Source organism: Lampris incognitus, chromosome 12 (genome assembly GCF_029633865.1).
Source record: "Lampris incognitus isolate fLamInc1 chromosome 12, fLamInc1.hap2, whole genome shotgun sequence".
Taxonomy (NCBI): Eukaryota; Metazoa; Chordata; class Actinopteri; order Lampriformes; family Lampridae; genus Lampris; species Lampris incognitus.
In genome coordinates, this window is record NC_079222.1 from 8165826 (window position 1) to 8183325 (window position 17500).

Consider the following 17500-nt stretch of genomic DNA (forward strand, 5'->3'; position numbering starts at 1 on the left):
GGACAGGCCTTGTTTTAAGGAAGAAAGGAGAAATCGAGGGGGGTAAAAAAAAAAAAAAAACAGAGGAAGGAGGGAAGAGAAGAGGAAGACAAGACGGAGGATGAAGGGGTGGGAAAGGAGGAAAGGACATTTAGAAACTTGAACAGATGTTCCACATTTTGAGCCAATAACAAAGAGTAAAGGCATCGCACACAAACAATCAAGGACAACAAGGCCTCACCCCCCCCCTCCTCCCCCCCTCCCCTCTCTGTCCACTTCCACTCACAGTTTTCCATTTATTTTCCTCGCTTTATGTTTCTATTTACGGCAGAGACGGCCTGAAACCAGTCAGTCAGTATTATAAAAAGCTGCAGGAGGGTTATTCTGCTACGAGCTGGTGTAATACTTGATTGTTTCCTTTCGCCTCTCTTTCTGGTTCTCTCCTTTCTTTCGCCGTCCCCGCTTCAGCACTCTAACTGACCTTTACTGTACTTCTACTGACTTCTTCTACTTCTACTGACTCCAACATGCTGTTTTACTTGCATGCTAATGGGGTTCTGTGCTGTTGGAAATTCACCGATCAGCCAAAACATTAAAACCACTGACAGGGGAGTGAGTAACATGGATCGTCTGGTTACCATGGCACCTGTCAAGGGGTGGACGTATGGAGGCAGCGAGTGAACAGTCAGTTGTTGAAGTTGATGTGTTGGAAGTAGGAACAATGAGCAAGTGTAAGGATCTGAGCGACTTTGACAAGGATCAAGTTGTGACGGCTAGACGACTGGGTCAGAGCATCTCCACACCAGCAGGTCTTGTGGGGTGTGTTCCTGGTATGCAGTGGTCACTACCTACCAAAAGTGGTCCAAGGAAGGACAACCGCTGAACCGGCGACAGGGTCATGGATGCATGTAGGGAGCAAAGGCTAGCCCGTCTGGTCCGATCCCACAGAAGAGGCTGAAGAAGTGAATGCTGGCTATGACAGACAGGTACACAGGTAGACAGGTATGATAGAACCCAGTGCATCACAGCTTGCTGTGTGTGGGGCTGCAGAGCTGCAGACCAGTCAGAGTGTCCATGATGTCCCCTGTCCACCACCCAAAGTGTCTACAATGGGCATGTGAGCATCAGAACTGGACCATGGAGCAGTGGGAGAAGGTGGTCTGGTCTGATGAATCATGTTTTCTTTTACATCATGTGGACCGCCGGGTGTGTGTGTGCACATCTTTTACCTGGGGAAGAGATGGCACCAGGATGCACTATGGGGAGAAGGCAAGCGGGTGGAGGCAGTGTGATGCTCTGATCAATGTTCTGCTGGGAGACCTTGGGTCCTGGCATTCATGTGGATGTTACTTTGACATGTACCACCTACCTAACCATGGCTGCAGACCAGGTACACCCCTTCATGACAGCAGTATTCCCTGATGGCAGTGGCCTCTTCCAGCAGGATCATGCCCCCTGCTGCACCTCACACATTGTTCAGGGATGGTTTGAGGAACATGACGAAGAGTTCGAGGTGTTTGCCTTGGCCTACAGATTCTCCAGATCTCAATCCGATCGAGCATCTGTGGGATGTGCTGGAAAAACAAGTCTGATCCATGGAGGCCCCACCTCACAACTTACAGGACTTAAAGGATCTGCTGCTAACGTCTTGGTGCCGGATACCAGAGGACACCTTCAGAGGTCTGGTGGAGTCCATGTCTCGACGGGCCAGAGCTGTTTTGTTGGCATGAGGGGGATCTACACAATATTAGGCAGGTGGTTTTAATGTTTTGGCTGATCAGTATATGGTATGAAACAGCATGTTGCTGAACTGGTTACACTGCTGTGTCTGTACTGTGTTGTAGTGGAGATAGGCATGGCACCAAACTCCGCTGGGTTTCCTACTGCTGCTGTGATCGCTCAGATACTGAGGTTTTTCAGTGGGTTGACATAATGTGCGAGGCTTTCTCATGGTAACTCTAGATACACTGTCCAACCATGGGAACAATGCTAGGGTATGTGTGTGTGTGTGTGAGAGAGAGAGAGAGAGAGAGAGAGAGAGAGAGAGAGAGAGAGAGAGAGAGAGAGAGAGAGAGAGAGAGAGAGAGAGAGAGAGAGAGAGAGAGAAGGCATTTCAGGAAGTAAGGGTTAAGTGACTCCTACCAGAGCATGGTCTCCTTGCACCTGTTCCTGTCCGTCTGTCTGTGCCTCTATCTCACTCCCACTATTTTACACACACACACACACACACACACACACACACACACACACACACACACACACACACACACACACACACACACACACACACACACCACATAAGCACATTCTTCACATAAAATTCCCAGACAACACCCCCACACACACTCTTTCTAAACGCCAATCTGGGTGTTCTACCAGCCTTGCCAGACACGGTGGAGGAACAAAATGTCAGCATGACACAACCTGTTTTGAGTTGAATACACACAGTGGTGTAGGTGTGTGCAGGTATATATATCAGAATACTTTATTAATCCCCGAGGGTAAATTGGGACCTATTACAAAAGCTCATATTCTAGTAAAGAAAAAATACCAAGATACAAGATAAGAAAATAGAAATAATTAGAAATAGAAGATAAAATAAAAAAGAAAGAAATCCGAATAAAATATGTATGGCATATGCGCACCATGCTCGAGCATATAACACCCTATCTATACTGTATTCCTGCAGCATGAAACAAACACACGTGTATTGCACATTGAATTATTGCAGAATTGTTGTTTTGCATATTGAATTATTGCAGAATTATTGTTTTGCATATGGAATTATTGCAGAATTATTGTATTGCACATTGAATTATTGCAGAATTATTGTATTGCATATTGAATTATTGCAGAATTATTGTATTGCACATTGAATTATTGCAGAATTATTGTATTGCACATTGAATTATTGCAGAATTATTGTATTGCATAGTGAATTATTGCAGAATTATTGTATTGCACATTGAATTGAATTATTGCACAGAGTTACAGTGCTGTTAAATTGGTGTTTCACAGTTAAATGTAATTGTGATTATAACCAAGTTATGAGTTAAGAGGATGCTGACAGACTGAAATAAGTGGATGGGCCAGTCTAATGACTATTGACTCAGAGTGTCTGACACTCTGAAGGGCGAGTTGTAAAGTTTGATAGCCACAGGAAGGAGTGACCTCCTGGGTGCTCTGTAGTGCATTTCGGCAGAATGAGTCTTATCAGTAAAAGTACTCCTGTCCCTGACCAGCACGTCATGGAGTGGGTGGGAGACGTAGGGTTTTTCACCTACCTACCTAAGTGTTTCCTTATCATGTGGAATTGGCACATGGGGAAGGACCCTGTGTTGGACCTGTGATGACCTGGCAGCCTGTCCAGGGTGTCTCCCAGTGACTGCTGGGATAGGCTTCAGCATCCCACGACCCCGATTGGGATAAGCACCTCGGATAATGGGTGGATGATAATGGATGATATATAAAGCAAGAGTGTATGTTTGTATGTTCGCTTAAAACTCCAGAAATACTCACTGTAGAACAAAAGGAAAGGAATCTTTAGGATCAGCACTTACCAAGGATTGCACAGTTCGAGAAATATTTCACAAACCAAGTAAAACATTTGATTTATTTGCGAAATTGTGTTCATTTTGTGTCGATTTGCGGTGCCGGTGGCGGCGGATTTGCGGCGATTGATCAGATTGTGTTGGTTGTTTTGGTGAGAACATTCTCCCTGCTAGTGTGTGTGTGTGTGTGTGTGTGTGTGTGTGTGAGAGAGAGAGAGAGAGAGAGAGAGAGAGAGAGAGAGAGAGAGAGAGAGAGGAGAGAGAGAGAGAGAGAGAGAGGAGAGAGAGAGAGAGAGAGAGAGAGAGAGAGGAGAGGAATCAGAAAACACTTTACTGGCCAAGTGTACCTATGCATATGAGGAATTTGACTCCGGTACACAGCAGCTTCTAGCATTTTTAAACATTGTGTGTGTGTGTGTGTGTGTGTGTGTGTGTGTGTGTGTGTGCCTACATTTATGGTAGTACATAACCTAGGATCAATAGATGTTTTATGATCAAAGCACAAAGCGAGCTCTCTGTAGGGAGAAACAGTAAAAAGAGATCAGGGGAGGAAGTCACAATAAAGCCCTAACAACATCTACAGACACAACTCTGTGTGTGTGTGTGTGTGTGTGTTTCCTGACCCAAGCATATAATTCCCACGCTCCCTCAGCAGTGTTTGTGACTGGTAGCTGGAGTGATGTTTGGGGTACTGCCCAGTGCCGGGGTCTCTTCACACTACTACATGAAGTCATGCCCTGGCCAAGTAAACACCTCATGTAGCTGACATGGCATCAACGCTGTCCAACGCCGAAGTTACCACGCTGACCCAGTCACACGAGCAGCAGCACCGCTAACACAACCCACTCACTTACAGTACCATGATCTGTGGGGGGGAAACATAAATACACACGTACATTTACTTATTTCTGCATGTTTTTTATAGTTATGTGTCTTAATCACATGTGTGTCATCAGTATTTGCTGTGATACTACGTTAGTACTTTTAGAGGTACTGTTGTCTGTGTACCATATGTATCAGTATGTACTGTGATACTACGTTAGTACTGTTGTCTGTGTACCATGTGTATCAGTATGTACTGTGATACTACGTTAGTACTGTTGTCTGGTGTACCATGTGTATCAGTATGTACTGTTGTACTGTGCTAATACTGTTAGAGGTACTGATGTCTGTGTACCATGTGTATCAGTATGTACCGTGGTACTATGTTAGTCTGTTAGAGGTACTGATGTCTGTGTACCATGTGTATCAGTATGTACTGTGGTACTGTGTTAGTCTATCAGAGGTACTGTTCTCTGTGTACCAGTATGTACCGTGGTACTATGTTAGTCTGTTAGAGGTACTGATGTCTGTGTACCATGTGTATCAGTATGTACTGTGGTACTATGTTAGTCTGTTAGAGGTACTGATGTCTGTGTACCATGTGTATCAGTATGTACCGTGGTACTATGTTAGTCTGTTAGAGGTACTTTGTCTGTGTACTATGTGTATCAGTAGGTAGTATTTTAGTGTGCTAGCTGTCAGTGTGAGGTTTACCCATCGCAGCAGTACTGATGAATCGCTAACTTGTTAGTTTTGATCTTGTTTTAATTGAATGTTTCACAGAACAGGTCCTGATGGGTTCTGTCATTGGCTGATTTCTGGGGATGAGGAAACAGTGTGAACGTCAGGAAATTGTGAATGTTGTGACGTGTTGTGATGTTATGACTCCATGTGAAGTATGCATTCAGTGAGTTTGTGTGTGCATGTATGTATTATTAGATTCCCTGTGCAGAATTTAACAGACTCGCATGGCTTAAGACAGTTTGTTTTGGGTTTTTAGCACGATAAACTCGTTTTTTATTTGTTGGATGAGACCTGGGAAAGGGAGATGAATTAATTTGCACGTCAGCACTTTTTTGGATGTTAGCGCCGCTGTTAAACCAGCAATGTAATTCAAATTACAGTTCTCATATATCGGTCTTTTATTATCACTCCTATCAGGCTTTGCGTTCCTTGTAGAGATCAGGTGGTTGTGGGAGATAGTATGTTTGCTGTATTCAGTGTGGTGCCTCCGTTGGCAAGAGGAACTTTGAAATGTATCTTACAAACAGGTGCTGCGATGGCCCTAGGATCGCCTGTGTCACTGCCTTTATATGCAGCGAGAGCCTTTAGCCTATAGAACCTATTTTAGAGCCAAGTATGTTGGATGTGGTTGAATCCGGACTTCTGTACCATTCAAGTCCCACATTTTTGCTGCACTATTGCCATTCTGTAATTTGACCTCTAGGGGGAGAGTTTTGGAAATGTCATATTTTGTGTCATTTTTATCATAAGAGGTGGCGAAGAACAGTATGAAAAATGTTTTATAAGTGTTGATTTCTGCAATGACTGATACTAGGTACAGTACTGTTACAAGTCAGACAGGGGATCAATGCATGAAGGAGGTCTTTTACAGTTGTTGTCACTGTCTACAATGCTAATACAGGATAGATGTGGAAAAACTACATGAGGGGAGGACTTTTTACCCATGACTACCACTGTGTAATAATACAGGATAAATGCAAGGCTTTCACTCATTCATTCATTCACTCACGCTGCATCCATTCTCCGTTGGTATTGTTGGCGTCCCTTTTTTCTATGCTGCACAATTTAACACAATAAATGCACTGCAAAAACAATACAATAGGATCTCCCATCCCTGTACTCATCACTTATGAGTGTGAAAGAAATGAAAACGTGTTTTGTTTTGTGGTTAATCTTAACGTGGGAGAAAAGAAGAAAAGCAGCAGTGGTTAAGGAACCATGCATTAAATAGTGGGGCACGAACCAAAACTTGATATTGAATAACCACCATGGCTGATACACCAAAAGGCCTTTGTTAAGTGTATAGTTTTGGCAGATTGTTGACGAAAACTGCCTGACACATGGCATAATATGACAAGTGAATATCATAATATGACTAGTGGATGTCAGCAGGAGTTGATTTAAAACAAAAATAAATGGCTCACAGACCTCACAGACGCTCCAGATTTCTGTACACAGGAGTTGGCCAAATAAGTTTTTTTTTTTTTTTTGTTGTTGATTGAAATCATGTCCCCTAAGGACATGGCGTAACTCCACAGTTCTCCGCTAATAGTGCTGATCACAGCAAAATGATATCTATTGAGAACATCTGAAAATGACAGATGTGCTGCGTATCATTGGGAGTTTGTCTTGCTTGCTTTGATTTGTTGTTGTGATTCAAATCTCTGAACAACGGAGGTCAGGATTCAAGTACAAATACACACAGCACCTTTAACTAATGCATCCGTTGTTGCCCATTTCAGACACAAGAGTTGTTCTGAAGAAATATATATGGTTGACTTTTTTTTTTCCATTTGTGTTTTAGGTGTACGCTCCATCTGCTAGCACAGCGGACTACAACAGGGACTCGCCAGGTTATCCCTCGTCGAAACCTCCTAGCACTGGGTTCCCAAGCTCATTCTTCATGCCAGGTATTATTGGAACACGCTAAAATGCAAGAATCACACACACACACACATACACACACACACATACACACACACATGCACACCTTCAGGCTGTCCGTCGTGTCCGGTGATGACTCCTATTTTTGTTTGTTATGAGTCCTTTGGTGGCAGTAAAGTCCTTCCACAGGCAGTGCACATAAAGGCACTGGCAGAGGGTGGTGTTGGATTAACCGTGCTTGTGGATTTGTGTCTGCTGCGCTACTTTTGTCAGGTGCTTTTTTTTTCTCAGCAAGCTTCACACTTCATGACATAGACGGCACAAGTTGGGTCAATCAACGGCTGCCATCTCTAGTGTGCCAGGGTGGAGCCCACACTTGTTAAGGAGACCATCAGCTGGTCTTTGAACCTCTATTTTTGTCCACCGACTGAGCGGTGTCCTAGTCTCAGTTGGCCATAAAGGACCTTTTGAGGGATGCGGTCCTCTGGCATTCTGATGAGGTGGCCAAGCCATTTGAGTGGGTGGTGAAAGATGGTGGCCTCTATGCTGCTGCTGCTGGTGCATTTTAGAAGCTCAAGTTTTGAGATGCGATCCTGCCAGGTCACTTTCAAGATGCACTGGTGACATTTTATGTGTAAGGCCTCAAGTTGTTTCAGGTAGCGGTTGTAAAGCATCCGTGTGTCACATCCATACAGAAGTGTGGATTGGCACGCTGCCTGATAGACTGCAATCTTTGTATTGAGGTGCAGGTTGCTGTTGGTGAAGACCCGCTCTGTCAGGCGTCCAAAGGAGCACGAGGCCTGTTGGATCCTGTTCTGGATGTCCTGATTGATGTTGCAGTCACCAGAGAGGATGCTACCAAGGTATTTAAAGTGTGGTACAAGGGCAAGAGGAGAATCTGAGATGTAAAAGTTGGGAAGTTCTGGTCGGAGATCAGATGACCATGGGCGGAGGATTTGTTTTAGGGATGTTAACAGACAACCCCATTCAACTGTATACCCTCACAGCAGCTGTAAGAGTGGCTTGCAGTGCTGTTGGAATGTGTGCCACAAAAGCACAATCGTCAGCATACTGTAGCTTGAGTATGCGCACTGACCTGAGCTTTGTGGTGGCTTGGAACCGTTTGATGTCGCAGAGGTTCTTATCCCCGACGAAAATTAATAGTCACCCCACTCTGTGCAGGAGAGTTGTCATGCAGAGGACAAAGATGTTAAAAAGCACTGGTGCAAGCAAACAGCCTTTTCTTACAGCTGTGCCTACACAAAAAGCCTCAGACTCGGTTCCACTCACTATAACCTTAGCGGTCGTCCTTTCGTGAAATTGATGCAAGATGTTGACAAAGTTTGTGGGGGCAGCCATAATGCAGGAGGACCCCTCCCCCCCAAAGGAGGTCACAGTCTACCATGTCAATGGCCTTTGAGAGGTCAACGAATGCATTGAACAGGATTTGCGTCTGTTCTTGCAACTGCAGCTGTCCTGCAGTGAAGATCATGTCCATAGTGCTTCTGTTTTTCCTGAAGCCACATTGGGACTCTGGAAGGAGCCCCTCAGTGATGTTGTCAACCAGTCTGTGGAGCATGACTTTTGCCAGTACTTTGCCAGCCACTGCAAGGAGTGATATACCCCTGCTGTTCTGGACACAGATTTATCACCCTTATTCTTGCAGATGGTGACAATATTTGCGTCCCGCCACTGATGAGAAATACATTCCTGATTCCACACCTTGGCAGTGAACTGGTAAACTGCTAAGGTGCAGAGGTAACCCTCTTGCTAGAATTTTGGCAGGGACAGAATCAAGACCTGGGCTTTTTTTGTTCTTCAGTGACCTGATGAATGAGAAGACTTTGCCGAAGGATGGTGGACCATTGAGGGTCTGGATGGTGGGCAGCAATGGAAGCTTATCAAGGAGCACTGTATTGGTGTGATTTAGGAGTGCTTCGAAGTGTTCTCTCCATCGTTGTGATCTTGACCTAGTCCTTTATGAGAGTGGATCCATCAGTGTTTCTAATATAACAAACAGAGCAGCTTCTTGGTCCGTAGATGGTTTGATGGCATTATAAAAGTTGTGCATGCTTGTCTGCACAATTTTGAATTTCTTGAGCACTGGAAACCCACCACTCATTCTGCAGGTATCCCAGTTCCTGCTGGACTATGTCTTTGCTGTTGCCATTCCTGCAGGGTGATCAGGCTAGTTTTGTGTGCTCTGTGCATACTGTCCATAAGTGCTGATGTGTGTGGCATTTGCATCAAACCAATCCTGGTGCTTTTTTACACTATAACCAATAGTCTGGGGTGCTGATTCACACAGCAGGGTGCTGATGGTAGTCCTTTTGAGTTCAGTGTCTCCAAGCTACTCTGCTAGAACACACTGTGGGTTGTTGTGCACATCTGCATCTCTGAGTTTAGTGCAATGTAGCCTCATTTTGGTGGCCTTTTTAAGGTGGACCGCTGGGCATACCATGAGGTGTAGTGTAGCTACTGTCATTCATTGGTCTGTATCACACTCAGCTCCTCTCATGGCTCGAGTGATACAGACATCTCTAATGTAAAATATTCGAACATTGATGTAGTCGATCAGGTGCCAGTGCTTTGACCATGGGTGCATCCAGGAGGTTTTGTGTTTATTCTTCATCTGGAACATGTTGGTTATGGAGAGCTGTTGTTCAGGAGCCTAAGACCATTAGCATTCACATGCCCAACTCCATGGCATCTGATCACTCCTTTCCAAACCTCATGATTATTTCCGACACTTGCATTCCCCCAGAAGAAGAATTGTCTTTCTTGGGGACCTTAATTAGGGCATTGTCCAACTGCTGGTAGAAGCAATCTTTTACTCCATCTTCAAATGGCAGTGGTGTAAAAGCACTAAAAGGGGTGGAATACTGTTTCTCAGCAAGCGGGATAAGGAGAGACATGAGTCTTCCACTTATTCCAATGGATGTTTCTGTCAGGTTGGGCAGGAGGCAGTTCTTTATTACTAGTCCCACACCATGCAGATTTTTGCCTTTTCTTGGGTACCCCTATCAAAAGAAATTATAGTCACTGCTCTCTTCTCTAAGAGAGCCTTTGCCAAGGAGTATAGTCTCACTCAGGGCAGTGATATGGATTTTGTATCGCTTTAGCTCTGTTGCGATCAGTGCAATCCAACAGCCAGGCCTATCTGTAACATGGCTAGAGTCCATGAGAGTTCTTAATATTCTATACTGCAAGCCGTAGAGGAATGTGCTTTACTTTTCTATTGTGTTTTCTACCACAATCGAAACTAAATGTCCTGATAGGTGCGGTAGCCTATCCCGGAACATTTTGAGTAGACAATGTTTGGGCCCCCTTTTCTAGGCCTTTCCCTGTTCAGGGTGAGCAGTGTTGTCCCTGAAGAGGGCTGCTCAGACACACAGGGGTCTGCTGAAAGCAGCTGCCACTCAGTCTCAGCTGCTAGCATCCAATACCCTGTGCTGCTGCTGTGTAGGGGCCTGACTAGGAGCTCCCAGGTCATTCAGCCCAGCTCTCATCACCAGGCAACCCATCAACAGCAGACTTTTTAAGAGGTAGGGTATAGATGGAAGACTCCCAACAAGTGGTTGTAGGTACATGGTTAGAGTGACATGGGGATTACGCTACTTCCAATATGACATTCTTGACATAAAGGAGATGGGTTCCAGTGGCAAGGGATAGTACCAAGATGACTGGCATCTCCCCCTGCTGCCGTTGGTCCAGTCTGTCAGATGCCACGTCAAAGTTTGCTGCCATAGCTTGCTTTCCTCTCGGGGTGTGCTCTCATAGCCTTTGTCTTCTTGGACTTACCCACAAAGCAGCAAGGTAAGGCAGTGGTTGGCTGACTGCAGGGTTGGCCCAGTCATCATGCCTCTGGGGACCACTGCAGCTGTGAGATCTCCTACCAGTTTAACCTGGAGTTGCAAGACTGCCAATTACTGTGTGCTGCCACGAGGAGGCATGGTAGGAGTCTTGGTGAGGAACAGGCCGTGTACTGGCCTTGGAAGACTTGCGTGCTCGGCTTCCTTTACCCAGAACTTGGTTGGCCAGTGGCTGGGGCTAAGGGAGGAAGGTCACATGCACCCCTATATGCAACATCTCACTGGAATGCTGCACTAGACACATCACAACACACACACACACACACACACACACACACACACACACACACACACACACACACACACACACACACACACACACGAAGCCTGTTTGGGAGTACATGTACTCATCTTACCATAAGCTCACGTAAATATAAACATACTTGCACAGACATGAATGTACACACACATATAAATGTAACTGACCAGATCTAGGTCCAGACTTTAATCTCACCTGACCTCATAATGGTGGAATGAACTCCGGGCTTCCATCCGAGCTATTGACTCACTTCCTTCCTTCGAGAAATTCCTTAAACTCTCCACTTTCAGATCAGCCTCAATCCTTTATTCTTCATCACTCTTAAACTGAATTGCAGCACTTCTCGACTTCCACTATGTGCACGGCATGATATGATCTCTGATGTCAGTTATATTGAAATATGACATCGTCCTTCCACTTTATAACTTAATTCTCCTTTTATTTCCTCCTAATTACCTAAGGCTCACTTACTCCAGATCCACTTGACATGACCTGCACTCTTGGCTACAATAACATTACTGTTTTGTGCTCGATCATACTAATCGCTAACACTTAAATCTATCTGCCAACTGTTGAGTCTCCTGTAAATTGCTTTTGATGAAAGCATCTGTTAAACGAGAAAATAGAAAATCAAAATGCACAGTACACATAAAAACACAGCTGTACTCACATACATGAACCTACACATACACAAGTGCATCACAGTTTCCTTTTTACCTCTTTTCTACCTCTGTCTCTGTTTTCCTTTAGCCATGTTTCCATCAGAGCATTTTATTGTACTTTATGAAGTACTGCATTAGAAAAGTTAGATGGAAATGGCAAAATTCGATAAACTTCCTCGATATAAAAAAAAACCTCAGTAACACGTTCTATGAAGCTTGCGTCTATAACACCCTATAAGCATCTATAATGCCCTATAAGCATCTATAACGCACTATAAGCATATATTGCATCTATAACGTCTATACTTTCCTATAATGTGTATTACAATGGCTAACGGCTATGGCTGAAGACTGTGAAATAGCACTGAAGTCTCACTATCCATCTCTCAGCAAAACAAGTTGGCTACGATGCATTATGGCATTTGACAGATAAACCTATTTATAATGCATTAATCCGTTTTAAATTGACATAATGTATCATAAAGGTGGTTATGAGGTGTTGTGAGGGCGTATACATGGTTATAATTAATCTTACAATGACTTATAGCTACACTCATAGGGCGTTATAGATGTTTATAGGGCATTATAGATGCAAGCTTCATAGTAAGTGTTGCCAAAAACTCTTGCCTTTGGTCAGTAGTTTGTGTGCTAAATGAGTGGTGGAAACGCATTTATCGAGTAAAGAAATGAAACACGAATAAAATTTAATCACATGATCAGCTGTTCCCTCATCTCAACCGGGCGATCCTTCTCGTGGGTGCCGGATTATGGACGTGTAAAGTAGAACGTGTAAAACTACATTCAGGGTTGTAATTGCTTAAACAGATCTCATGGATACACAAATTAATTTGCTTTTTTTTTTTCGCTTTAAGAAAAGTGTGCTTAAAATTCACTTGGCAGTTGGATGGAAATAAAATGACTCTCTCTCCATCCATCAGATGGCCACCACAGTGGGGACCCATGGAGCAGCAGCAGTAGTAGTATGAGCCAGCAAGGTTACCATGGCAGCATGCTCGGGGGTGGGAACTCTGCCCATGGCCCCACCCAGAGCTCCTCCTACTGCGGAATCCATCCCCATGACAGATTGGTGAGCTGTCAATCATCATATTTAAACCCTGGTTTTGAGGAAAACGGTGACAGTGAGCAGCGCTAAAGAGCCCAATCTGTGATTTATCTGACCATCTAAAATCGAGTTATTTTTGAACCATAACTGAACAGTTTTGAGTTATTGATTGAAAATAAGCATTTTGTGGGGTTTTTTTTTTTTCTCAACTGATCGTAATTGAAAATATGGGTCAGTTTAAATATGATGTTTAAGAACATTACCCATGCAAACGAACCTTTTACAGCATCAGACAATATTACAAACTCAGATTGAGCCGTTGCTTAAGGTTGGTAAGGGGGTAGCAAATGATTGCAGGGGGGTCCAATGAGGGGCAGAAGTTTATAAAGGGGTTTAACCGTTGCGTTTAAGGGTTAACCATTTTAGATGGACCGAGGACTTTAAGCTACCTAGTCTCCTTGTAAAAATATCATTTACTTGTTTTAACTCTGTACTGTGTACCATGACGTGAGACTGGATATCGTGATACTTTTTTCCAGTTAATTTTGTCATCATTTTATTTGCATTAATATATTTTTACTGATGTCTCATCCCGGCTCCAAACTAAAGACGTGCTCTGTAAATTACAGGGACATTAAACGGAAATTATACGATAACCAGTACATCTGTGGGCGGCTAACACTTGAGTACTCACAGTACTTCAAGGCAGTGGGAGAATTGTGTTGTGTGAAATGCCGTCTTTATCCGCAGTGTGTTTTCTCTGTTGTCACCTGTAATATTTATGCTCTACTCCTTGGATCATTGTCGTATCATCACGTTGCCTCGTGTCCTCCCACAGGGCCGGTTAAACGCTGGTCTTTTCCTCTCCTCCCTCTCTGCAGAGCTATCCATCCCATTCATCTGCAGACATCAGCTCCAGCCTCCCTCCCATGTCCAGTTTCCACAGAGGGGGAGGGGGCGGGGGTGGAGCCAATCACTACAGCACCGCCTCCTGCACCGCCCCCACCAATGGAACAGACAGCATTATGGGTAAGAGTGCGTTTGTCCGTTTGCAGCGTGAGTTGCACGTGTTTTGAAGAGTAACTAACGATTAATGATTCATACGAATCAAAAGTAGGGATGCTTGTACCACATCTGGGGCAGTTTCAGGACTCACCGAACTTCGAGTTTGATCGAATTAAGCTGCAGGGCCACATTGGGGCTTAGTGGTTATCGCTGTTGCACGGCAAGAGGGTCTTGGGTTCGATCCCAGCCTTGCTCCTTTCTTTTTTTTCTATAAGCCAGTTGTACCCGGCCAATTACCCCACTCTTCCGAGCCGTCCCGGTCGCTGCTCCGCCCCCTCTGCCGATCCGGGGAGGGCTGCAGACTACCACATGCCTCCTCCCATACATGTGGAGTCGCCAGCCGCTTCTTTTCACCTGACAGTGAGGAGTTTCACCAGGGGGGACGTAGCGCGTGGGAGGATCACGCTATTCCCCCCCAGTCCCCCCCCCGAACAGGTGCCCCAACCGACCAGAGGAGGCGCTAGTGCAGCGACCAGGAAACATACCCACATCTGGCTTCCCACCCGCAGTCACGGCCAATTGTGTCTGTAGGGGAGCCCGACCAAGCTGGAGGTAACACAGGGATTCGAACCAACGAGCCCTGTGTTGGTAGGCAACGCTACCTGGACGCCTGAATCCCAGCCTTTCTGTGGAGTTGTCATGTTGTTTTTGTGGAGGCGTGGGTTTCCACCAGGTAACCTCTTCCTCCCAGGCTTAGAGGTGTTGCGTTATTGATCGTTCAGGCTCTCATGGATCCATAGGTATGACTGCTGTGTATATGGTACACCTGCGGTATCGAACCTGAAGTCTTTACTTCGGCAGGATGTGATGTAACCAGGCGGCGTTGTCGAACAGTTGTGTTTCGAACAATTAAAACACGGGTCTAAAATGTGTTAAACTGGAAAAATGGAAACCTTATGAGAAGTGACCTCACTTGAAGCAAAAAAACAGTGAGGAAGATGGTGAGACAAGTGATTCCCTCGCCAGTAATGTCAGACCTCGGTTTCAAACATGCACTTTCATTTACACACACATAAAACACATATCTATAAAGAGCGATACAAACACTCTCTCTCTCTCTCTCTCTCTCTCTCTCTCTCTCTCTCTCTCTCTCTCTCTCTCTCTCTCTCAGCATACCATACAGACCCCTTGCTTAGAATCCAGCAGAACAAATAAGGACAATAAGAAACAGATTTAAATTTTGAAAGCCATCGCACACATTCCTGAATGCTCTCTCTCTCTCTCCGTCTCTCTCTCTCTCCATCGCTGTCTCTTGCTCTCTCTCTCGCTCCGTCTCTCTCTCTGTCTGTGTCTCTCTTTCTCACAAACACACACACAGAACAGATAAGTGTAAACAGAAGATGAACTTAATAAAAAACACAACTGTGGTTTAAACATAAACACATGACACACGTGTTCTCACACATGCACACTGACACACACTGCACACTGACGACCCTGTTCCTTTCTAGTCTTGTTGCTCTTACTTACTCTCCTATAAACACACACACACACACACACACACACACACACAACAAAAAGAGACAGTGAGTAAATGAGATATGGAAGGGAAATGTGACATAGTTTGAGTGAGAGCCTGAGGGAGAGAGGGAGAGAGACAGAGAGAGAGAGAGAGAGAGAGTGGATGACTGAGTGAGATCAGATGACTGAGGGAGAGAAAGAACTAGAAAGATGGAAAGAAGGGATGAGAGGGAGTTAGAAAGTTAAATGAGACTAAAAGGCAAGAAAGACACAAAGAATCAAGTTAAAAAATTCAAAATCACTTTATCATTTCTAATGACGCTATAAACTATACTATACTACACTATACTAATACTATGCTACACTATACCATACCATACTATACTAATACTATGCTACACTATACCATACCATACTAATAATATGCTACACTATACCATACCATACTATACTACACTATACCATACCATACTATACTAATAATATGCTACACTATACCATACCATACTAATACTATGCTACACTATACCATACTATACTAATACTATGCTACATTATACCATACCATACTATACTAATACTATGCTACACTATACCATACCATACTATACTAATACTATGCTACATTATACTATACCATACTATACTAATACTATGCTACACTATACCATACCATACTATACTAATACTATGCTACATTATACTATACCATACTATACTAATACTATGCTACACTATACCCTACTATGCTACACTATACTATACCATAATATACTAATACTATGCTACACTATACCATACGATACTAATACTATACTACACTATACCATACCATACTATACTAATACTATACCATATTATACTAAGCTACACTATACTATACTAATATTATACCATACTATACTATACTGCACTATACTATACCATATTAACTATACTAATACTATACCACATTGTGCTAATACTATAACATACCATACTATACTATGCTATACTGCACTACTACTACTACTTTCGGTTTTCCCGTTAGCCCCCCCCGTTTCCATCTCTTCCTACTATACTACACTATACTAATACTATACCATAATATACTACACTATACTATGCCATATTATACGAATACTATACTATGCTAATACTGTACCATACTATACTAATACTATACTATATTATACTAATACTATACTATATCATACTATACTAATATCATACTGCACTGTGCTATGCCATACTTTCCTACCCTATAGTGTACAATCCTAAGCTGTGCTATAAAACACCATACTGTATTATACTGTGCTATACTATATGTTATATTATAGGCCTACTTTTCAACACTATACTATCCTACTCTACACTACACAGTTACTGCACATGCTATGCCCCACTATACTACACTATAATATACTATATTATAAACCTACTTTTTAATGCCATACTATACTACCAGTGTTAGGGAATAGCTTGCTAGCATTAGCCACGCTACCAGCTCAACTGCTTTTTTCTGCAGTGTGACAGTAGCTTAGCTAGTTCCACAGTAATGCAGCTCTTCCAGTACCTATCTGCTTTTTCAGTCATGTAGCATAGACGGAACAAACGCCTCGTCACTGCTTTTTATTTCAAGTAAACGCTTTAATAACATTTACTCAACCAAACAAATGGCAACACCCAATAAAAGTGTCCACCACCAGGCACCATTTACCAGCACGCAGTTAATATAACCGGCTTGCTTTTTATTAGGCTGTTTTTGCAGTTTTTCATAAAGATTATCGTTGCAGGATTGTGTGTACAAAGCTATAAATTTAATTTTGTGTAATAAACTGAACAGCATATTTCTATGCATAAGAGATTAATAAATAAACAATGATATAAATTACACTGATAAATTCTTACTTTACTGTTTACAAGTGTACACTTTGACATAATGCATAGTTATTATGTCAGTGCATAATGCATTATGTCAGTGCATAATGCATAGTTATTATGTGTGGCACCTTAGTTAAGGTGGACCGGCCGAGAATGGTTTACAAATTTAAGAAGGAAAAAAAGAAGAAGCAAAGGCTGTTCAACTTTTCTTTTTTACGACTGATCGATGTAGGATATCCTGCACAAAGCATGTGGATTTCATATTTGTGCTAGTG

At 43.4% G+C, this 17500-nt stretch overlaps 1 protein-coding gene across 3 annotated transcripts in view; it reads left to right on the top strand.

Annotated features, from left to right (window-relative positions):
* Positions 1-17500, top strand: part of LOC130121456 (transcription factor 4-like) — a 114340-nt gene that overhangs the window by 35579 nt on the left and 61261 nt on the right. For all 3 annotated transcript variants that reach the window (XM_056290245.1, XM_056290243.1, XM_056290244.1), the window contains exons 2-4: positions 6901-7006; positions 12712-12860; positions 13718-13865. In XM_056290245.1, coding sequence (XP_056146220.1) covers positions 6901-7006; positions 12712-12860; positions 13718-13865 — 403 coding nt within the window. The remainder of the gene's footprint in view (positions 1-6900; positions 7007-12711; positions 12861-13717; positions 13866-17500) is intronic.